A 23,634-nucleotide genomic window follows, 5' to 3' on the forward strand; every position below is an offset into this window, starting at 1 on the left:
CAGGTAAAAACCAACAAACAAGGGAGACTTCGCCAAGGACAACACTGATTCTCTTGTATTCCCAGAGAGAAAAGGGAATTTCAGCAGACAGCAGCCTGTGAATGGACCTGGAAATTGCATCTCCATCAGAAAGAAATTACTTCCAAGCTTATTTCTTAGCTGTAGTGCACATTTAGGTGTTGGCCACATTTTTTACTGTTATATGCTATGGAGAGAGTCCTGTAAACCATAATAGAAGTGTTTACCCAGGTTTTATTGCTTTAAAATATGATTTAAACAAAGGCAACAGAGAAAATTGAAAGGTTATTGAAGACACCTGAGTCTTGAGTATTAGTTTGCTTACACAATTTCTGGCATACTTTCATTTTCTTAATATTTTTGAAAGTACAGTAAACACATTTTGGGTAACAGCTTTTCCTATAGAATTACAGCTGTTCCTTCATTTCAAAATATAGGACCTTTAGATATAATTTAAAGCATTATTACTAGCATTCTTGTATTCATAATGAAAGTGATAACATTAAGATTTAAAATTTTCATTGTACTGTTTACTAGCTGGTCCACATGACTAATAACTTTTATTTTCTACACAAAGTACAGCAACTTTAGGGCTCTTCATGCACCACGCTCAGCTTCAGTATCATGAACATGATTTCTTGAAAAGAAAAATACAATAAAAAACCCCAACCCACCAATATTCCCATATGAATATTAAAGGAAAAATAATTTTTTGAGAGAGATTAATAAGCGGAAATAAAAACATTTTATTCATCCAGTTCTGTAAGGAACTGCCTAAAGCATCAAAACCATCTGACACTCTTAACTCCACAGAAAGAAATTACTTCCAAGCTTATTTCTTAGCTATAGTGCACATTTAGGTGTTGGCCACATTTTTTACTGTTATATGCTATGGAGAGAGTCCTGTAAACCATAATAGAAGTGTTTACCCAGGTTTTATTGCTTAAAAATATGATTTAAACAAAGGCAACAGAGAAAACTGAAAGGTTATTGAAGACACCTGAGTCTTGGGTATTAGTTTGCTTATGCAATTTCTGGCATACTTTCATTTTCTTAATATTTTTGAAAGTACAGTAAACACATTTTGGGTAACAGCTTTTCCTATAGAATTACAGCTGTTCCTTCACTTCAAAATATAGGACCTTTAGATATAATTTAAAGCATTATTACTAGCATTCTTGTATTCATAATGAAAGTGATAACATTAAGATTTAAAATTTTCATTGTACTGTTTACTAGCTGGTCCACATGACTAATAACTTCTATTTTCTACACAAAGTACAGCAACTTTGGGGCTCTTCATGCACCATGCTCAGCTTCAGTATCATGAACATGATTTCTTGAAAAGAAAAATACAATAAAAAAACCCCAACCCATCAATATTCCCACCATGTGAATATTAAAGGAAAAATAAATTTTTGAGACAGATTAGGAATCTTAATAAGTGGAAATAAAAACATCTTATTTATCCAGTTCTGTAAGGAACTGCCTAAAGCATCAAAACCATCCAACACTCTTAACTCCAGGACATCCCATCCCATCCAGATCATTCCCAAATCCCATGGCTATGACAGCAATTCCTTCTACTTTGCAGGAAATGGGACAAAGCAGGAGGACAGGGCACAGCCCTTGTACAAAATGACACCAAAAAGCCACTTCACATATTCCAGCATCAGTTTCCCCCATCTACTCAGCATTTCAAAGTGGGAAGTGCTCTGTCGTGACATTTTCAGACTGCACTTTTCAAAGCAGCAGATCTGTGTTTCTACAAGCAGGAGCTCACACTGAACCAGGTCCTTCATCAAGGAACAAACACATTTCCCCCCTCCAAATCCAGTTATGTAACAGGACACCAACCAGCAGCATCATCATTATCGACTTAACAGAGATCTCTGGGATTCTGAGATGGGAATTAATTATTCACAAACAAGTCCTCATTAACTAAAGCCATTATTACCCACTTACACTGGAGAGCTGGGGTTTAATAAGCAGTGTAAGCAATGCAAATGGAAAATTACTCAGAGATAGCTCAACTATGCTTCCAGAGCCAGCCCAGCTCCTGCCAGGACACACATTAAGGGAGCTTTTCCCAAACCAGTGAGGGCTGCAAAGGCACTTCCACAACAAGGATCTCTCACTCAATGGAAAATCAGAATGAGCTCTCTGCATTAAAATAATCTACAAAAATCTCAAATGCACCTCTGTGCCCTGAGCAACCTGCTCTAGGGAAGGTGTCCCTGCCCATGGCAGAGGGGCTGCAAGGAGATGAGCTTTGATCCCAAACCAGTTTGAGATTACAACTCACTAAACAGTTCCTCAGCAAGAAATGCTTATTTAATGATTTCTGAATGTAAGTGGACAATATTGATTCCAGATCTCCAAAATCTCACAACTGCCAGCTTCAAAACTTGTTGTTATTAATTAGCAACTATCACACAAGAGCCAGGGAAACAGGGGCAGATTCCAGTGCTGGATAACCCCCTTTCCATGGCATTGTTTCATTATTCATCAGAAGGTGCTGAGGAACACGGGCTGTGTTATTTGATCAAGCAGCAAGCTTCTAAAAATATTTTCAGTTCTATTTATTGGGAACTTGATCCTATTTTTTTCCTTTGTATAAACCACTTGCATGGCAAAGTGCAACACAAGCCTGCAGCCACTGTCATGAACATGCCAAGGAGGAAGAAAAAGCTCAGACCAATCATTTATGTGGCAGAAATCCCACAACCTTTAATAGGGAATGGAACTCTTTATCCAAACACATTCCCTAGGAAAAGAAAGTGAGATCTCCCTGCCCTGCCCCATCTGTGCCCACCACAACCCTCCCTGACGTTCTCCCTTCCCACGGCTCATCCCCAGCAAAAGGATGGAATTATGGAATGTAGGACCACGGGATATCCTGGAAAGGACCCACAAGGATCAGTGAGCCCAGCTCCTGGCCCTGCAAAGCACAACCCAAGAAGCCCAGCACCAATTAGGACATTGGTCCAAGAGCAGGGTAACCTTCAGCCACAGCTCCCTCCCAGCAGGTCAATGCAGGCATTCCACAGCCTGGGCTGAGCCCGTGTGCAAGCTGCACCCTGAAAATGGGCACTGGCAAGCTGAAAGGGCCTGCAGACATCTCTGGAGGTGTTTTAGTCTAATGAGGAGCCCAAGGAGTCACCAGTGTGTGTTTTGGGACAGCCAGTTAGGGAAGGCACACAGGAGAAACTGATTCCCCAACAAAGACAGCGCTGGGGGAAGGGAGGAGGAAGGAAGGAGGAAGAAGAGCTGCACCTCCAGCCTTAAGTAAGACCAGAAGGAAGTCAGGCAGTGATGGGGATCAATCTGTGACCTGCCTGCAGCTCTTACAGACCCCTGGGACAGGTTTCTGAAATCCTCAAAGCATTTCTGACGCAGTAACTCGAGCCACATCAGAGAAGAACGGCTTGCATCGCACTCCAGCTTATTTCTCCAAACATGCAGAAAGCCCAGCAAAATACTGATGAGAAATCATTCTGCTGTACCTCCAAAGCACCTCTGCTTCCCCAAAAACCACCCACAGCCACCCAAGGGGAACTCACAGGGAGCAGCCAGGAGTGCTTTTAACACAGGAGTCCTAAAAGACGGACGTGACAAAACCTGACTAACAAGAACAAGCTGGGCTCCTGCCCAGCACAGGCGCTGGGCATTTCTAATAACAAACCATCAGAAAAATCAGAGACCATTTCAAACACAGAGAGGAGCAGTCAGGGATTGAAAAGGGACAGCGAGCTTTCAGCCAAGGTACAGCAAGGGGGAAGAGGCATTTTAATAAAATGCTATTAATTCAGTAATAAACAGACATTGTTTTATTCCCTAATAACATATAGAACATATTTTAACATATCTATGTTAAGCATATCTAACCCAGTTAAAGCTGTACACTCCTAGGTATTCATATGATGAACACAGGGATTTTTTTTAAAGACATTTTCTTAGACATCTACAAATCCCTTCATTTTTAGGCTAATGCCACCTCCCTCTTGGTGCAGAAACCCAGAGCTGCTTGCTGAGCCTCCACAGACACTTGGAAGATGCTAAATTTTTACTAAATATTTACATCTAATGAGAAATGGGGAGAAGGAATAAGACACTTCACATAAATAAATTCTGGCTTGGTTTTTAGCCAGTTTCTGAAGTTGTTTCTAAGCCAGTTTAAAGCACACGAGGTGGCAGTGAATGAATTTTTGCTGCATAGTGCCTTTTTAAGAGTGAGGAACATCCATTATGAAACTATAAAAAGCAGCAATAGCAAACTCTGCTGTGTTTATCTTATCACTTGACATATCAAAACACCCACTTAGTATCAGCATAACAGACAAAAGTGTCCACAAAAGCAGAATTGTGCTCTGTGTTAGGAATACTTGCCCTTATTTCAATGGCAAGTTTCACCAACAGCAAGCACTCTTAATTGTGTGCCCTTTTTGAATCTTTGTGCCACTGCAGCCCTGCCTTCCTGCAATGAGAAGAAAGGTGAGATGTGAATGGGATTTAAGTGCAGTTCAGTAAATATTTGGCAACAGGCTGCTGTTCCTCATGCATTCAGCACCATCACTTCACACCACAGCTTCATGGGGAGTATTTGGGGAGGACTGTCCAGGGACACACTTTGGAAGGGAATTCCTAATGAGCAACTGCATTCCAGCATTCACATCCATCTGCTTTCATTAACCTTACAAAGGAGATGATTTATTCATCATAAAGATATTAAAATGCACTAAGCCTTCTCTTATCTCAAGGTATTTGTCATTGTTTTGTACAGAAAATGGCACTTAGGCGGATGTTTGAAGTCACAGTCACTTCTTTTTAATTACAGTTTACAGCTAATTGCCTCCTAGGGGAGAGACTCAAAGGGACTGTGGCTGAACCAGGGCTCTGAGAGGGCACAGGTCTTACCCCAACAACTGGTAGGTGAAATCCCACTTTCCCTCACCCCCTCCCTTGTGCCTGGTTACCTCCAGCACCTCCTGCCCCGAGCAGAGCCCTGAGCTGGGCCACAGCCCCCAGTGCTGCTCACACAGCCCCCCTGTCCTCAGGAACCCCAGGACAAAATCCCTACTTAACATCAGGCAAGGTGAGTTAAAACCAGTTCACCAAAACTTTGAATCACAGAGTAGTTTGAGTTGGGAGGGACCTTAAATCTCGTTTTGTTCTATGGGCAGGGACACCTCCCACTGTCCCAGGCTGCTCCAAGCCCTGTCCAGCCTGGCCTTGGGCACTGCCCCACATCCAGGGGCAGCCCCAGCTGCTCTGGGCACCCTGTGCCAGGGCATCACTACCCTCACAGGGAAGAATTTCTTCCCAATATCCCATTTAAGTCTCTCCTCCTTCACCTTAAATCCATCCCCCCTTGTCCTCACCATATTTTGTGGTCCTCAGTGGGACTGAGCTGATGTGGAAGTTACCTGAGGTCATCAGGTTATCAATAGCCATCAATGCCAAGTTTGTAATTTCCTGCCAATTTGCTTTTTTTCTGAACATTTTTCCATTTTCCCACCATGGACACCCTGCACTATTTCATGCTCTACTTCTCCCTGTAAGTATAGGCATCTTTCATTATCATAGATATTGAGGTAATAGAATGCTGATATTCTGTGCTATCTTCTTCCCAAATACTAGCCCAGTAAAATACCTCTTCTGGAGACAGAGTTTAAAAATCCTATTCATTTAATGTGCACAGACACACACAAAATCAGTGTTAACCTTTTCTTCCTAATTTAAATTATTTTCTGTTTTGTCCAATCAGTTTTTCTGCTTACTACAGCCTCAGTTTAATCACTTGGTTAAATTATTGATCAATCAGCTGAATCACAGATATTTTACAGCACAGGACCCTCCAACAGGATATTCCCAGCACTCCAGGGCAGAGCAAATCTTCAAGTGATTCCTTAATAGCTTTTTTGATTCAGCTGTGAGTTCAGGGACAGAGAAAAAATAAATTGGAAAGAATATTGGAATTCTTGCCCCATTGCTGCTCTGGTGGAGCTGTGGAACAGCTTATCCCTCTGTGCCCTTCACACTGCTCTGCCACCTCTTTTTTGTCCCCAGTTTGCAACCTCACTCTCTCTAACCTACCAACACCCAGAGGATAGGGAAAAATGTTTTGAGATTACTGGCAACTGTGGCTTTGAAGCAATTACACTTGGAAAGAGGAGAGAGGAAGGGCTACAAACACCTGGTTTAAAATCACCATCCTAAAAATCAGCTCCACTCTCCTCTCACAGCCAGCTCATCCCAAGTGCCCAAAGCAATAGGGAGCTTCAAGATACTTTGGTTCTGATAGCAAGAAACTATCCCAACTATGGTGCTACAGTTTTTTTCCTCATTAAAAAAACCCAGATGCCAACCACAAATGAACCCAGACACAAGAAGCACAAGTCTGTCCTAACAGAACTCCAGGGAAGACTCTTCCCCTGACACCGCACTCCCACCTCCAGGGAGCTGCAGGAACAAAAACCCAAATAACTGATATTTCCAGCTATTATGGACTCCCTGGGTTAATAGTGCTGCTTTTCTAACCTTCAAGGTGGTACATGCCATTTTTAATCCAGACCCATCCACATGAATCACCCTACAACCCCAAGCAGGTCATTCCAACTCCATTACTGGCACCACAAGCTCATCCTTAAGCTTTTCACAATAATAAAGACACAGAAAACCAATTTCTTGGGCTGTTTTTGTTTTTTGGTTTGTTTTTTTTTCCCTCTCTCTCTCTATTTCTCCAACTTTTAGAATCAATACTTTCTCTGAAGGAGAACAGCTGTTAAAATTGAGTGCTGAGCTCACCATCTGTGAGGTGGTTCTCTTGAACAGAGAATTTCAGAGTGTGTGGCTGATGGTTCCTGCCAGTGCTGTTCACATTTGCAAGTGCTTGCATGCAAGACAAAATGAACAAAGCCCAACAGAAAAAACATTCTGTTTTCAATAGAAATTACTGAACAAGGTGGTATAGCAAGACTTCAAGGAAATATTCTAAATCCGGAAACCTAAAAATATCTCTCTGCTCTGAAAAGGCGCAACCATTCAAACCCTTCTGCTTTCATTTCCTGGTGTTCCAAAAAGCAAATCCACATCACACCATCTCTCAACACCCCTATTTTCATCTGGGCTTTTACCAGCAGTTCATCTAAGCATCACTTAAGTGCACATGAAGTTTTAATGTGAAAGGTGCTGCGTGTGCACAGCAACTGAAGGGTAAGACCTCTACAAGTCCATTTAAAAAACTTGTACCTCCCCAAAAATGAGCACAAAGAATAAGCTTCTGTTTCCTAATGAGAATTATTTACAGCTGCATGGGATCCGTGTGGCTTGGACAGATGTTGGACCTTCATCAGACAGGCAGTTCATTTGCTTTTCCAATGCTACAGGAAAACAAAGATGCTCCAGCCAGAGTTCGCACATCACTTGGAGAGTTTATGGAAGGAAGAGTTTAATTGGAAATAGCCCATGGGGGTCAGTGCTGACTGTCCACTGCTGAGTTCTTACATTTAAGAGGAATTTCCTGCCCATCACACTCTGCACTACTGTTAGGAGAAAGGAGGACAAAGCAAGAGCTCAGGGTTTATATGGCAGGAGCCAGAAATTAAAACTCCTCTTTTTCAGACCTTATTTTCTACTTGCATAATTTTATTCCCTAATATTGCCCACCTGTAGCTGGCACTGAGAACAGACAAGTTTCAGGAATCACATTGTCCTTTCTGAATAAAGAACCAATAATTAATTTACAGTCTTATTGTACCTTTCCACCCTCCTTCTATTGTTAATTATCCACTGCCTAATAGCCTCCTACATCCTTTCAAGGAGTAGGTATCAATTTTGCCACTGGCTAAGTGCAAAAAAAAAATTAAGAAATAATCAGCTTTTATGATTCCCATCTAATCCTACACCTTTAAGATTGACCTGTTCTGGCTGAGAAACAGCACCAGGATATTTGGCCTCCAAGTGATAATTAAAAACCTCATTACAGAACCCCATTAAAGACCTCCATAAAAGCCTCAGCCTGGGAGTGGCTGCGGTGAGGGAGGGCAGTGCTGGGGAGGACTCAGAGGCCATCTGCCCCTGGTGTTTGTCGGGGAGCACTTCCCTGTTTAATTTTGTACACGAGGAAGCTGATCCCACCCAACCCTGCAGGACGGGCTGTGGGATTTGGGGGATATTTCAGGGTATAGCTTTAATGGTCTAGTGTAAATTAGACCTGGGGTCACTCTGGGAAGGCACAAGGTGAAGGAGGACGCACTAAGCACAGTCTGAGAAGTGTTCAGGACTCAGCAGCACTAACACTGAAACACATCTGGGAAAACACTGCCACCCATGAGGCTGAAGGTGAGAAGGACAATCCTGCTCCTCCTGCATCAGGACTGTAAGGGGCTCTGTCAACAACCTCTCCAAAATATAGACACAGTGAGGTCAACTGAAGAATAACCCTTGAGCTTTTCCTCTGGCTTGTCCAGCCTTGCTCAGCACATGTTGACACTGCTTCTACTACAAAATGAATTCAAATAAAAGGGAAAGAAAAATATATCAAAGCTTCCACTCTTTTTGCCTACACAGTTCCACTAACAAACACATACATATGTCTGCATCTCCTCTGCACTCAAACACTGCTACCCAGGAGGCTGAAGGTGAGAAGGACAATCCTGCTCCTCCTGCATCAGGACTGTAAGGGGCTCTGTCAACAACCTCTCCAAAATATAGACACAGTGAGGTCAACTGAAGAATAACCCTTGAGCTTTTCCTCTGGCTTGTCCAGCCTTGCTCAGCACATGTTCACACTGCTTCTACTACAAAATGAATTCAAATAAAAGGGAAAGAAAAATATATCAAAGCTTCCACTCTTTTTGCCTACACAGTTCCACTAACAAACACATACATATGTCTGCATCTGCTGTGGAGATGAGACAGGAAATTAGAAGAATATTCTTTTTGGTGTGATTAATATACATGGAGTAAGATGTATTTAAATGCCTTAAGAATTCTCAAAAACTTCTTTAAATACTTAAGTCATTAGCTATATTTAACACTGACATAAACCAGGACTGCTTCTCACTAGGACTTAAGTCAACTATTTCTTATGAAGCTGGGTTTGGAGAACTGACTTTGACTTTCAAATGAAGGCGAATCTCCAGAAGAGATTGGTTTAGACTATGAAGGGAGCTCTATTTCTGCTATCAGTTTGAAGTGTTCTTTGCCTGGTTCCTCTTTAATATCCCAAAGCAATCCACACAGAATTTCCCCCCCTGCAATGTGCACACCCCTCAGTGATGACACCTTTTCCCAGATACTCTTCTGTGCTTCTCCAAGGTGTGGCAACCAGGCAATGGAAGGGTTGATACCTAAATCCAGCAGTGCCAACTAACTCACAATGAAATTATTTGTGGAAGTGCAGCACATTTTAGAGCCATGGGATTACCAATTCCATTGCAGTGCACAGCCACAGCTCTTGAAAGACCAGGGATTATTTAGAAGAGATGAAGTGCACAACCAAAGCAAGGCTCCAACGCCCTCCTGTAATGTCCTGGCTGCTCTTCACTCCTCTGTGGCTGTGCCTCAAAGGCTGCTGTCCCCCTGGCAGGGGCACACCTTGGACAGGAGGTGATTTACCAGCAGCTCCTTTCAAAGCAGCTCCTTTCAAAACCAACAGCAGCAGAAATAGATAATGACAAAAAAATCAAGAGCTGTAAGAGCCCAGGCAAGCCAGGCTTATCTCAGTACACTCTGAGCACATAATAAATGACAATGGGCGAGCTGCAATGCTCATCTTCATTGCAGAGTGGAAACTTCCCTCAATTTATGCATCAAAGCAGAAGGGTTATGAGAAGGCCAGCAGCTGAAATGAATTCTTGCTGGATTTTCTGATATTTGCTTGAGCACAAAGGGATGGTTTTTACCCAAAACAGAATAATGGTAAGTCACCCTAATTCATGCACATGATAGGTTTGCAGGATCCAGAAAGGATGTCATGGATTGCAGTTCAAGGTTCATTTTAACGAGCAATACACTCCAATCTTTACCACTTCTAAAATTTAAACATCAAATTTCTTTATATAATAAACAAAAATAAGTGAAGAAACGGAGAGCCTGAGGATACTCAGAGAACATTTGCTAATTGTGCTCTTGGAACACTTCAAAACATGGCTCTTGAGTATGAGATTCATCATTAGTGCACCATACACAAGGCAGGTGAAAGAAAATTTGACTAGGAGCAAGTCAGTTCCTGCTTATCTTCTACAGGCTTGTTGTATGGTCAATGTACGTAGTATTTCATGCAGCTCTATTAATTTTAGTTCCAGTCTCTATTTTTGTGTACAGATACTGCTTCTTGAATTAAAATTCAGAGGAGGAATTCTTATTCCCCTGGTACAGTTAATTATTATAAATAAATCACAGGGGTATCCCAAGTAATGTGTTTGATTTAATCAACGAAAAGTTAATGAGGCCAAATTGATGCAGAAGTTAGGCAAGACTAAGCTGACAGGGATTTAAAGATCTGTTCAGCTCCTGAGACTGCAGGATCAATAAGGGATTTGAGCAGTGAGGGTGTGTCTCCTTTCCCAGACAAGGGAAAGGCTTCACTTTGTGCTCCTCTCCTCCTGAGAAGACAGCTCAGGATGGGGCAAAGCAGGGAGGCACTAAAGGTTACAGCTTCCACTCAGGAGGTTTTACCAAAGAACTCACAGCTTACAGCCTTCACTGAGCTTTAATAACCAGGAATCTCCAGCAAAGCTTTTCTTTTACTGCCTTTTGTTCATCTTTGAGAAGGGGCAAAATCTACAGCTCCACTTAAAAACCCAGCTACAACAACATCAGCATAATTTGAAATCAATACAATATTTGGCTACTACAGTCACAAATGCAAATGAAGCTTTAGCCCTGACTCCAAGTATTTATAATCCGTTTTGTGGAAACCTGAAATTTTCTTTTTGTCTTTATGTTTTTAGTAACTGTTCTCAGCTCCCCCAACACAGTTTGCTCACTTCATCTTCCATTTACTGACAATTACACTTACTGGAACACTTCCAAAAGCATCATTAAACAGCTCAGATAAGGAACTAGATACCTGAATCATGGTTAATTCCTAATCCAAGGACCATTCTTGAGCTACAGGGGCTTATCTGTGTTTTAGGGGCATAAAACTACCTAAGACACAGATTAGGAAAGCAAAAAAATAAACAAGGGCCTTGAAAGTCATCAGATTATTTTCACAGATCTATTTTTTGCTGCATATTTTCCTGTTGGATGGAATTAATCTAACCATGACCACCTACATAAAGCAATGAGAGCAGTAAGAAAACCTGGGGAAGTTCTGCCTTTTATTTAAGTTGTCGGCGTGCAGAACACTAGAAGGAAAATTGCTTTAGCTTCAAGTCCTATCCAGAAATGTCTCATACATGAATTCTTTTCAAAGAAACAAATTATGTGCAAGGAAGCAGAGACTTTTTTTCCAACCAGTGCAGAGGCAACTCCTCAACAGAAGTGCCTGTCTCCTACTCATGATCCCAGCAGTTTGCACATGGATTTCCAATAGCTGGTGCAGACGATTTTCAATGTTCTGCAGAGAAAATTATGCTGGTTAATTCTGTTCCTAAAGTCAGTTTTTATTCCTGTCCTCACAGGGCTCTGTGAATAACACTGCATGTCCATTACAAATAAATACATAACTAGAGCAACTACTTTAAACCCATAAGAGAGCTTCAGACCACACCCTGTCCCCCTCTGAAACTCTGCCACAGTGGGGCTGGAGTTGGACTCTGAGATTCTTGTGGGTCCCTTCCAACTCAGGATATTCTGTGATCCCAAGTGCTCCGTAGGATTTGCTCTGTCCCAGTTCTGTTTTCCAGGACTGAGACCCCTCAGGCAGCTGCAGGTGGCTGAAGGAGAGGAGAAATGCACATTTCTCCTGCCCACAGCACACATCAGGGGAAAAGCTCTCCAAGAACATTACAGAGCACAGAGAAAGTACAAAACACCCCACATTTCCCCTTTCTTCATACTCCCGTTCCAACCCCAAGATGCACCCAGCTTTTCCTGTGAATTCTAATAGAAAAGAACAAAAGCAGCCAAAAGAGAATGGCAAAATAATGAAAGAAACTCAAACTACTTTATAAATTCCAAAGAGCAATCCTCTGGTGCTGCAAGCCCTGGGCTCCCCGAATTGAGCTGTGCAGACATGTTGCTCATTAAACAGCCTTATCTCACAGATAACCAGAGCAGCCCCTCCAAGAGCTGGGGATTGAAATGAGCTGCACTGAATTAATGTGAAACCACTCACAAAGTTTTGTCCTTCTGAGATTGCAAATTCAACAACCGCCAGCCCGTCGAGAGAATTCTGTGGAGCACAATCACACCGGGATCCATAAATTACAGCTGTCTGTTTCCAGTGGAAGTAACTGTGGGCAAAACACTTGCATGTGCTGCTTTACCCACCTGGATAGCATCCAACATTCAGCCAGACTTGATTCTACTTTTCAGTAGAAAAAGCAGAATTGCAGCATTTCAGAAGTCAAACTATTAATATAATGCATGGCTAGGTGCAAAAACTTCATCTGCTTGCAAACAGACACCTACCTGTGTTTACACAACTCCTGCCAAAAAAAAAACCCCAATATCCTTTTTTCCTCTAATTCGCCCATTCACAATGCTCTTGGACTTCCTTGAGGATCAAGTCTAAGGGATTGGTCTTAAGGGGGTGTCTCAGGTTTTGCTGGGTGTGAATTCAATGACCATCTCTTAGAGGTGGGGCAGTTCTGTCCATTGGACAGTTTTCTTTCTCTCTCCCACAATCCTCCCTCCAGGAAATATCTTCTGTTCCTGGGCCAGTGAGTGTCACTGCATGGCTGATCAAATTCCATCATCCCACTGGGAGAAGCTCCACCCAGGAGGAGGAGCCAAGCATTCCTACCTGGATAGAATTGGAGATTTTGGGACACAAACAGATTGAGTTCATGCAGGACACTTTTGTGCAAAACATTGGTGGCGTTGTGGCTGTGACAGAATCATTTGCAGCACCTGAAGTTAAAGTGATGAAACATCATGAAGGGCCTGAAGATTATCAGTAAGAAATCCAGAAAAATACAAATCCAAATGAAGAACAGAATTATGGGCACCTTTTGAGCACCATCTAACCACAAACACATCCCTCCTGCTCACCAGCACATGCAGCTTAACCTCCACAGGCAAGACACTGGGACTGAAGTGAAGAAATCTGGTTGGCTCTATGTTTCATACAATTTTGGTGGAGGGGGGGAAAAGGACTTTTTTAACATGACAAATGTATCATCACTGTTAGAGAATACATGGAAGTAGTTCTGACAATTTGATAAATGCATTACTGTCCTTTCATTCTGAAATTCAGATTAAATCTTCATTTGAAAGCCACTGGAAGCTCCACAGCCATCTCAACTATCAGAAGCTGTTTCCATATGTTTTATTTCTGTTAGCAGCAATAAAACTAATTTAAACTAACATCAGGAGACTCATCAGATTCCACTCCACTGGAGAGGGTCAGCCTGACATTTATGCAAAAAATCTATTGGAAGAAAATTTGGGAAGTTTTAAAATTACTAACAAGTGATGATTTTGCACATTTTAAGGACTGGTGATAAAACCATAGCAGAGTCATTACAGAATGATTAAAACCAGCCAGAAAAGGCCATTTTTACATATAGACACTGAGTCATTTAGATGGCACAGCAATACATTCCAACTTGAAAATTAGCTTTACAAGCCCCTCTGTGTTTAATTGTACTTTGCAGGTTCTCAGGGAGGAGGCTGAGTCACACAGTTCAAGCAGATTTTCCCAGAGTAAAACAAAACAAAGAGTTCCTAAAACTTTGCTTCCTGCTGGACTTTCTGTGCTGCTGCCTCCCTGCAGCTGGTCAGGGTCTGTTACACAGCCCATCCTCCCCCTCCACCCAGCACAGGATGAGGCTGATGCTCCACAACTCTCTCCTGCTCTAAAGTAAATTAGACAATTGCTGTTCCACTTCATCTAATGTGCACCTTTACAAGGAACCAGCCTTCCTGTGCGGTCCTCAATAGACACAACTGCACACATTTCCTCCATCTATTACAGACCAAAAAAAAAATCACAATTTTCTTTGAGTTCAGCTAAATAACTTAGCTGATGTTTTCCCCATAATTAGCACTTCAGCTGCCCTTTTTTCTTACTTCTTATTTTTAAATTAAGCTTCAGCTTTTCATTATTCCTGTGCCATTTCATAGCTCCTCCTAGGACACCACACCTTTCTGGCAACAGCCTTGGCACCTCCCAGCTCAGGAGCCATGATAGCCTCTCCTTTTATGCAGTTTTGCCACAACTTCCTTCATGTGGTACCTTGTTCCTCCTTTAAAAGCACACAACTAGGAAGGAGCAAGTGGAAAGAAACAAAAAACCCAAAAGATGTTGTTTCTGGGCAGGTTTCAGAGGTTTGCTCATCAGAGCAGCTCTCTGAACCCCTCTGCAACTCCCTCTCCTCAAATCCTCCAATGGAGATTTTTGAACACACAAGGCCTGTGCAGAGGGAAAAGGAACATCTGCTACTAAACCTTGAGACAATCTCTCCAAACTTTGACAGGATATACTGCCCACAGACATCTTCATCGTGGCTGTCACCTCACACCACTAAATATCAAAACGCCTTGTAAAACAAATTGCATTTTCTCCTGGAAACATGTGAACAAAGACAGCTAATTAAAGCAGCTCGTCACACTGACAGCTCCACATTGTGTGTGTGCATTGCACCTCAGAATGCAAAGTGTTCAAAGCAATCTCCCCATTTCAACAGATTTAACAAATACCTCAGCTTAGGAATTACATGGCATTCCCCAAAGGGAAGCCAACATGAGTTTATTACAGTACAACTGTATTATAAGCAAAAATAATTTTAAGGGCTTGTACAACAGGATAATTCATGATTTTTTTGTCACAATGAGAAAGCCAAATGAAAGAAAAAAAGTCAAGCTGATTTTTGGCTGTTTAAATGTATTATTTGGAATCATATTGCTTTGCTGTGTCAGTCTTGTCTCTGCACAGATTCTGTGTTTTCTGCATTTCACAGCACTATAAAACATCCTGTGGATGCAATTTCCTCGTTACAAGCAGCTATAAAGCTACTGAAAACAAATGCACCAGGGCATCTGAGCAACAGTGTAAAATTCCAGGGCATCACTTGTATTGGATATTCCATTCCAGCATGGAAAACACCAGCTATTCCAGGCCAATCTCTGGGTCAGGAGCCTGATTATACTCACCCAGCTGGGAGAGACCAACATCTCTGGCTGCATCCCAGGTTATTTGGTGTGATCTTTTAATACCTTCAGTGGCAATGGCTGAGACTCAACCAATCCTAACCAATACTTCCCTTTACTGACCACAAACACAAGCCCTTCTAAACTTCACTCCAGCTGCTGTCTGTGCAGTTAACACTGGGACAGGACATTTTATCCCTGCCTTCCCACCTGCTCGTGGCTCCTTTCACCCCTTGGTTTCATGGAACCATTTGGCTGGCCAGCATTTGGATTTGCTGCTATTTTGCTGATGCCTCTGTGAGCAGGAACAATGATCTCGAGAGAGATTAAGCACTATTCCCCAGACTGCCCTGATCATTTCATTTGAGATAATTGCATTTTATCTTCATTTGCCAGAAATAAAGGAAAACAGTGGGAAGCAAATTCACCACAACATAAAGATGCTGCCCAAACACCAACAGAGCTTAGGGAGCTTTTGCCCAAGACAAGACCACAGCTGACCAGGATGCTGTGCAGGCAGAAACGCAAAAGCACAGCCTCAGTGACATTTCACCTCAGAGAAAATGCAGTTTAAGAGAGAGGATAGAGAACTTACACTGATTGCCTGCTGCTGCATCAGTCTGGTTAAAGTCAGGCTGTCAGAGAAGTCTGGAGCTGTCTTGGAGCAGCTCAAGCTGACACTGAATAACAGAATTAATTCCCTGGACAGCCTCAAACCAAGATGGTAGCAGCACCCCAGGGCTCAGCCTGGCTGCCCCCAGGTCCCTGTAGGAACACAGGGTGCTGATTCCCACCACAGCCCAGCCAGGAGGAACGTGCCCCATGAGGCACTGACAGGTCCCAAAGGGGCACAAACCCGAGCAGACCCTTCCTCCCAGGTGGGAATGGCTCTGGCAAACACCTTCCACCAGGGCCTTGCCTTGTCAGCCCAACCACCCTGACTGAAACTCCACAGTGCAGGAGCCAGGGCTGGAGTTTGGTTTTCAGGCAGCACCAAACCAGAGCTGAAGCCAGAGGCTTTCAGCTGTGCCTGCGCACTGCCTGAACCCCCCAAACACACTCTGCAAGAGAGGAGCTCCACACACACACATCACTGGAGTAGCCAAAACCCACAGGAGGCTCAGGGACACACAGGAGTGATCACTGAAGCTGAAACACAACCACACTGCTGGAAATCCTCACGCCAGGGGCATTGCTTCCAGTCTGCAGCAGCTGACCAGCATTAGTCCTTCCACAGCCTGCCAGCACATTGGCAGCTCTGCTGAGAGCTAAAACCCCACGGAAAGAATGTAGTGATGGCCACAGGCATCCCACTGCAGCCTTGGGATCAGATCCAGCTCAGTTCCTGTGCATTGGACAGATTCCCACCTCACCCTGCCCAGCCTCCAGCTCAGGTCCACACCACACTGATCCTGAATTCTGCTGAAGTCAAAAGCCCTCCAGAGGATCTTTAATCCTTCCCTACATACTTTTGGTTTTCTATATGATTGTTCTGCAGCTCACCTGTTCTTGGGGATAGTCTGCACACCTGTAAGAACTGGATTTTAATTCTGCAAGGGGTTTTACAATAAATAAACACAATACCTTAAGATGCAATGTCCTGATAGTCCCCAAAACACACTGCAGGGAATTATGGTGAAGCCACAGTCAATATCATGAACCTTATTATCACTGATCAATAGTCACACTGCTGAGGCATCTGCTTAATGGCAATGCTGTCATGAATATGGAACACTTTCAGATTCAAGGATGGAATTTTTACTTCTCAGTCCTGTTGAGAGAGCACTTTTGCAAGCTCTACAAGCTTGATTCAACCACGTGTGCAGAGAGGCAGGAACAAAAACCACCCCTGAGTGTAAAACACCAAGGGAGTAAGCTGGAAGTAAAGTATCTGATAATTACATGAAATTCTGCACATTATCTGAACCTTCCAAGTGTAGAATGAGCATTGAAATAATGAGTCAATGAAGGCTCTCCCTGTCAGGTGGAAAAGAGGAGACTGCTAAGAAAGCCAGAACAAGTCCATGGACGTCCCCTCAGCACAGATGCTGCCCCAAAACTGGCAGGCAGCTGGCACACAGCTTCCCAGGGCACAGGGCTGGCGACCAGGAACTTGGATTGGGAGCACCAGGAACTAACCATAAATCTTTGGTAATGATCCAATCTAATCCCTCACTCCCAAACCACACTGGAGACAGAATCATTCAGTATCTTCTCCAAGGGAGAGGAATCTTGACTCAAAACACTAATGGCATGCTAAGCACAACCAATGCCCACATTAAAAAAAAAAATCTATTTATATTTAATGCTTTTAAATAAAGTATTTTCTTAGAACAAAGACATCAAGATGATGCACACATACCTGAGGCTTCTTGAGCTGTCACCTTCAGACCTGTAAAGTAATACACAAATACTTAGGACGCAGTTATTTCCAGCATTTATCATTCAAAAACCATGTACCTTCTCAAGCATACTCTCCCCTCTGTGCTTCAGTGAGTATCTCTGGGGCTTGTTGTACTTTTTCTGCTAATAAGACATTTAGAAAAGAAACACATCTACTTAGGCTTCAAGGAAATCTATTAGAAGTTAAAACCCAGTTAACAGCTGAAGTCAATAACTGCAATATTAAAACAGGTGACACCCTCTGAATCCTCAATAAAGATCTTCCTCAAACATGCACAGAGATTTATTTTCCATCCTTACAAGTGGGAAGCAACACTCTGACACTATTCTAGAAGCAGATTATTTTATACATTTTAATTTTTGTCTTCATCTCTTCTTCACACTTTAGCTGAAAAGGTCAAAGGCAAATAGTTCTGGAATCCAACACAGCTTCATCAGACACTCAGAAAGGGCCAAGGTTGGCAAATAAATGTAATTTAAAGTCTTTAAAACCTCATGCTTTTGTGAATTTCAGAAATGTGCAAAAAGGAGGGATAAGAAGTAATAAATTACGAGGGGCAGGTTAAAGGCGAGATAATTTCATCAATCAAACATGAAACAAAGCCTCTCCTCTTTCCCCAATAATTTTAAGCAAAGAAACTTAATTCAAGATTATTCACACTGAAGAGAATTTAATCTCCAAGGAGAAATGGGAACATGATATTCAAATTTCAGGACCAAACAAAAATCCAGAAGAAAACAGAACCATTTGCCCAATTCCTTTCCTGCCTCACTCCCAAAGCTGCCTCCCCAAAGACAAGGGGAGTTCTTTGGGAACTAAAGAACGGGTGAAAGCTAGTTGTTTAATAGAGACAACAACTTCAAAGCAGTTTTCTCAACACAGAAGTCCCACGAAGCTGAGCTGAGCCCAGCACTCCCAGGAGTAATGAAAAAATTAATGAATCCCGTGCTTAAGTGCCACCTTCCCACACTCAGCTCTCAGCAAATTCCATCTGGCAGAGCACACACCTTACGCTGGGAAAGATGTTCCTGTAATTGCTTGTGCTTTCAAGTTCCCAAATGCAGGAGACAACAATTAATGGCTTAATTTCCTGCCTTTCCTCTGGGCTGGAATAACAAACTCATCCAATAGGGAGAACGTCTCCCAGTGCTCCAAGCATGCCAGTGGCACTGAAGTGGCACCAGGCACCCCAAGCCACCATTCTGCAGCACAGTTCTCCTCTCCCCAGAACCCTGGGACTTTTTCCAGTGAGGTGAGGTGATCTCCAGCTGATCACCTCCCAGCACAGCAAACAGGCAAAGGGGGGCCCACCACCCCTTCTTTATTTTCAGGTTTCCCAGAAAAGCTGGGAAATTTCGCAGCGGCTAAATTTGCATTTTCAAGGTAAGATTTACTCGAGTAAATTCTGAAGAGTTGTTCAGAGCTGGTCAATTTTGCTCAGGGAATGAGTAATTGATGAGCAGGGCTGAATGAACACAGAGCTGAAAGAACCCAGTGCTTGTAGTTTGAGACAAAGCATTCGATTTTCTTTAAGCATTCTTTGAAAGGCAGGATTGGGGATCGATATTTAATGTTTCTGCTCACACAGGAAGCATGTGCTGGGCTCTGGGTTAGCTTTTCTCCTTTTGACCCACACAAAAGAAATGATACTGGCACTGCTGAGACAAGGAGAAAGGTGAAAAGGTTTCTGGCAGTATTTTGCACTATTTATTTCAAGGTAGACCTTAAAGGAAAAAAAAAAAATTAAAGCCCACAATATATAGAATATCTTCTGTGCTGTAGTACTTGGAACAGCACAGGTTCCATTTAGATATCTGAGTTATATCACTGATGAGATAAATGTCACACAACGTTCTCCAAGATTTCTCCTCAAAGCCCTGGATGGTTTCCAAGATTTCATTTTGAATAGAACTAAATATTACAATATTGCACTCCTATTGAAGTGCAAGTTTGTCTTCTTCCTGACCCCAGGAATTTCATTCTCAGTAGGAGATACAGTGAAACACATAATTTTTGAGATTGTTATACCCAAGAGAGGCAGAAATTATTTTCCTATCAGTAGTAATTACTGTAATTTCATTGCAAGCAGAGGCCAGGAGGAACAGGTACCACCATAACCAGCCTTGAACCAAAAGCCAAATGTAAAGAAAAACAAAAAACCCCAGTACCTGAGGTTTACAGGGGGCTGCAAACTGAAATGACCATTAAAATCCTGAATTATTTTTGAGTTTAATTAAGTACCGCCATCACTGTCAGTCCATATCCAAAACATGGATATTTCAGAAACTAGCTCCACTCAGGCCACCAAAGGATTTCTCATTGTCACTACTGTCCTCCTATAAAAACTCCATGCAGGAGAACAACAAGCCAACTATCTTGGCTTCCAGCTGCTGACTTGGTTGTCAATTTTACAACAAACCATCCTTGGTGGGAAGTGTCAGCTCCTAAAAACTGGAAACCATTTACAGGAATAACACAATTTCAAAGAAAGCGTTGGGAAAAGCACAAGATGGAAAAGTCCTTCAGATTGGGAATGTGAGAGGTTCCCATTCCCAGGTTTCTTGTTCACTGAGCTGACAGCAGGACCTCAAAACCCAGCAGCAGCAGAGCTCCTTCAGTGGCTTTTCCTCATCCCAAAGATTTCTGCTCACACCAGCACGAAATGTTCAATTCTCCTTATTCCCCCCAAGAGCCATCAAAAACAAGCTGAAAGCCCTTTGGCATCTGATTTGTTGTTTACACCTAAAGCTGCACTTAGAAGTGGAACAGCACAAGGTAAAGCTGCTTCCAAAGGCAGCTCCAGGACCAGCTTTCCTCTTGCTCATTAAAGTAATAATTTTCCAAACTAAACACTGCTCAGAGCCATCAGGGTGTGTGATATGGACTGAGATACACAACTACCCCTGAAACAACTCCTAGCTGGGCAGATACTTTATCTGGGCAGTGAGTTATGGCAATGTCCTGTAAAAGAATACAGCAAGTAGTTTTAACAGTTTTGAAACTCTATTTGCCTAGGATTGATGTTTGGGCTTGCACAAAATGGTACAAAACCAGCCAAAAGCAGAAGTGAAACCTTTCTGTAAGAACCCACAAGTGGACAGAGCTTTAAATAGCTCACAGAGCCACCCCTGTGGTAGGAATCCCACTCAGATCTCACCTCCTTGGAGCTGTCACTTCATCAGAATAAAAAGAACTGGGGAAAAGCCAAGGTTTCTAACAGCATGTCAAACATCCACTGAATAATCAGACTCCATCTGAAATGCATCTTCTCAAAAGCCACAAGAACTGATGTTACTGCAGGAGACTCTTGGAGTACACAGTAACCACGTATTACAGAGCATTCTAATTCCATTTCTCACAAAAGGAAAAGATTGAACTGAACCTTTACACAGCACTACAAGGATCAATGGATTTGATTAAGCCTTGCTTTGAGCACAGAACGTGCCTCAAAACCAAAACTGCACCCAGCACAGGCTGTTCTTCTGTAGTGTATGAAATCCTCCAGCATCTGTAATGCAGAGGAACAGAGTACCTTCAAGGGAGAGAGCCAGAGAGAATTCACTGATGGCTACAGAAACGACACTCCTGGTATGAGGAGCAGGGAACAGTCTGAGGGTCCTGCAGGTGAATGTTCTGAGCAGCATTTCAAATCCAGGCAGATGTTGCCAGGAAACCTCGAACCCCATCTAAAAGCTATTAGAGCTTTTCAGGACTGTTATTTGAGTCTGCTGGGTGTGAATGATGTTCCATGCCCCTGTGGATCCCAGCAGATGCTCCTTGGCAGAGGAAAGCTCTGCCAAGGAAAGCAAGGAGTCTGGGAAGAGCAGCCTCAGGAACGGAGTCAACCTGGAATAAACCCTCCCAGCTCAGACACAGTCCTGCCCTTACACCCCTGCTTAAAGGGCCTGGATCAGCACCAGAGCACTGCCAGCAATGTATAAACTGGGAATTGACTTGGAAGGGACTTTAAAGCCCATTTCCCATGGGCAGGGACAGCTCCCACCAGAGCAGGCTGCTCCAAGGCTGTCCCACCCAGCCCACACCCCACAGACACAGGCAGTGCAGATTCTCCTTCCCAAGAACTGCTGTGGCCAGCAAGGCTCTGTGTACCAGCTGGAGTCAGAAGATTCTACTGGGCTGAAGACTTGAAAGAAGTGGTAAAAAACCCAGCAAGAACTGCCCAGTCACTAGCATTTTAACAAGGTGAGTGTTAGGACGAGAAAAACTATGAATTTCACCACTAATTAAGTCCCTTCAGCAAGATTCAGTCATTATGCACAACAGGGCACAACAACACAATTAAACAAACTCATCGTAGCCTCCCACAAAATTCCCAATAAGCTATAATGGCACCAACCTCACACTAAGGTCCCAGGACTTTTGGTAACTTCAAGATACAAAAAACCTGTATCTCCGATCATATTCCATGTTTTTAAACACTGGCTGCATGTCATGATGAATGTATCAAAAGCCTTCTGGTTCATTTGTCTCAGTGTTCCTCACACTTCAGCTCACTGGGCACCAGTCCACTGCTCCCACCCTCAAAAAACCCCATAAATACATTCTGAGCGCAGAGAGCAGTTTAGATATCCCACCACCAAGCTGAAAAAGAAGTTTCCATCAAGCCCCAAACAGTGTAAGGTTTAAAAGTCACATCAGCCACGCACACAAGCTAAATTTGGGCTGCTTCTTGGCCCATGATCTTGTGGCAGCTCGAGCGGGAAAGGACAGCACCTCCCACGTGGAGTGGATCATGCAGACGAGTTCATGTGAGCTAAACCTGTGAATCACCCACTGCAGAATCCAAGGGCACTTATGTAAGAAGCATTTTCAGGCACCATTTTGAACAAAAGGCAGAGGGGATGTGCCTAGCTCCTGCTGAGTGCTGTGGGTAACCACCAGGTACTGCTGGAAGTGCTTCCCCCAAAACCAGACAACTCCCAGGTGTGGCCCAGGAGCACCCACACAGGGCAAGGAGCTCTGCTGGGCTGTGCAGGAGGGTGTGGTGTGAGCTCTGTGTTACAGCACAACACAAGACTGGCTGCTTAAAAAGAACCTGTTTGTTAAATTGACTGGATTTTAGACCTACAACCACCAATTAACCATGTTCAATGAGACAGCACAGTATTTCACCCAGAACATCATTAATCACATTCTTTTTGTCCTTATTTTCTCCAACTCCCATTAAAGAAACTGACTTTTTAGCCATCTTAAGTGGCAGTTAATATTGCAGATGCCCTTTTTTTTCCACACAGATTTACTCTGTGCAGATTGTGTGCACTCCTATTTGTGCAGAGCACCTCCAGCCTCAGCAGAATCCCCCCATTCCAGCTCTGAGAATGCACTGTTTGTGTGGCAGTGACCACAAAAACTCTTTGGTCCTTACAAAGCTGTTACACACAGACCATGAGAAAATAGAGAAAAATAGAAATATAGATAGAAAATAGATATAGAAAATAGACTGTGAGAAAACAGCCTTCTTTTTTTTTTTTTTCCCTTTAAAGTGAATTCTAACTGTGAGCCTGGACAGGAACACTGAAAAGAGCCACTTCCATATATCCCATTTCTGCCGTGTTAGGCCCCAGCAGACACATCTCAGCCCACGAGAGGCAGCAGACACTTATCTCCCACAGATAACTCTCTGTATTCTCTGCTCCAGCCTGGCCATCTGGACACAATCCTGAGCTCCAGGGAGCCCTGCCTGAGCAGGGAGGTTGGCCTGGATGACCTCCAGTGGTCCCTTCCAACTTGAGCCATCCTGTGATCCTATGATAAATACCATGGAAATGCAGCTCCTGGCATATGGTCTCCATAACAAGCTTGTTATATCCATTCCTGGACTGCTTACAGCCACTACTGTCCAAGAAATGTCCCTTCCAAACTCTCAGAGCTCTCTGAGGAGGGATTTGCAGAAGCCCAGCCTGATGTCCCTGCCCAGCCACCGC

At 43.1% G+C, this 23,634-nt stretch overlaps 1 protein-coding gene across 5 annotated transcripts in view; it reads right to left on the reverse strand.

The window, feature by feature from the left end:
* IQSEC1 (IQ motif and Sec7 domain ArfGEF 1) overlaps nucleotides 1-23,634 on the reverse strand; it is a 271,042-nt gene that overhangs the window by 199,565 nt on the left and 47,843 nt on the right. For 4 of the 5 annotated variants that reach the window (XM_039708564.1, XM_039708563.1, XM_039708562.1 and 1 more), the window contains exon 2: nucleotides 17,648-17,677. The exons of the other annotated variant lie outside the window; for it this stretch is intronic. In XM_039708564.1, the coding sequence (XP_039564498.1) occupies nucleotides 17,648-17,677 (30 nt within the window). The remainder of the gene's footprint in view (nucleotides 1-17,647; nucleotides 17,678-23,634) is intronic. 5 annotated transcript variants of the gene reach the window in all.

Source organism: Passer montanus, unplaced genomic scaffold (genome assembly GCF_014805655.1).
Source record: "Passer montanus isolate IOZ18808 unplaced genomic scaffold, ASM1480565v1 scaffold205, whole genome shotgun sequence".
NCBI classification, from domain to species: Eukaryota; Metazoa; Chordata; class Aves; order Passeriformes; family Passeridae; genus Passer; species Passer montanus.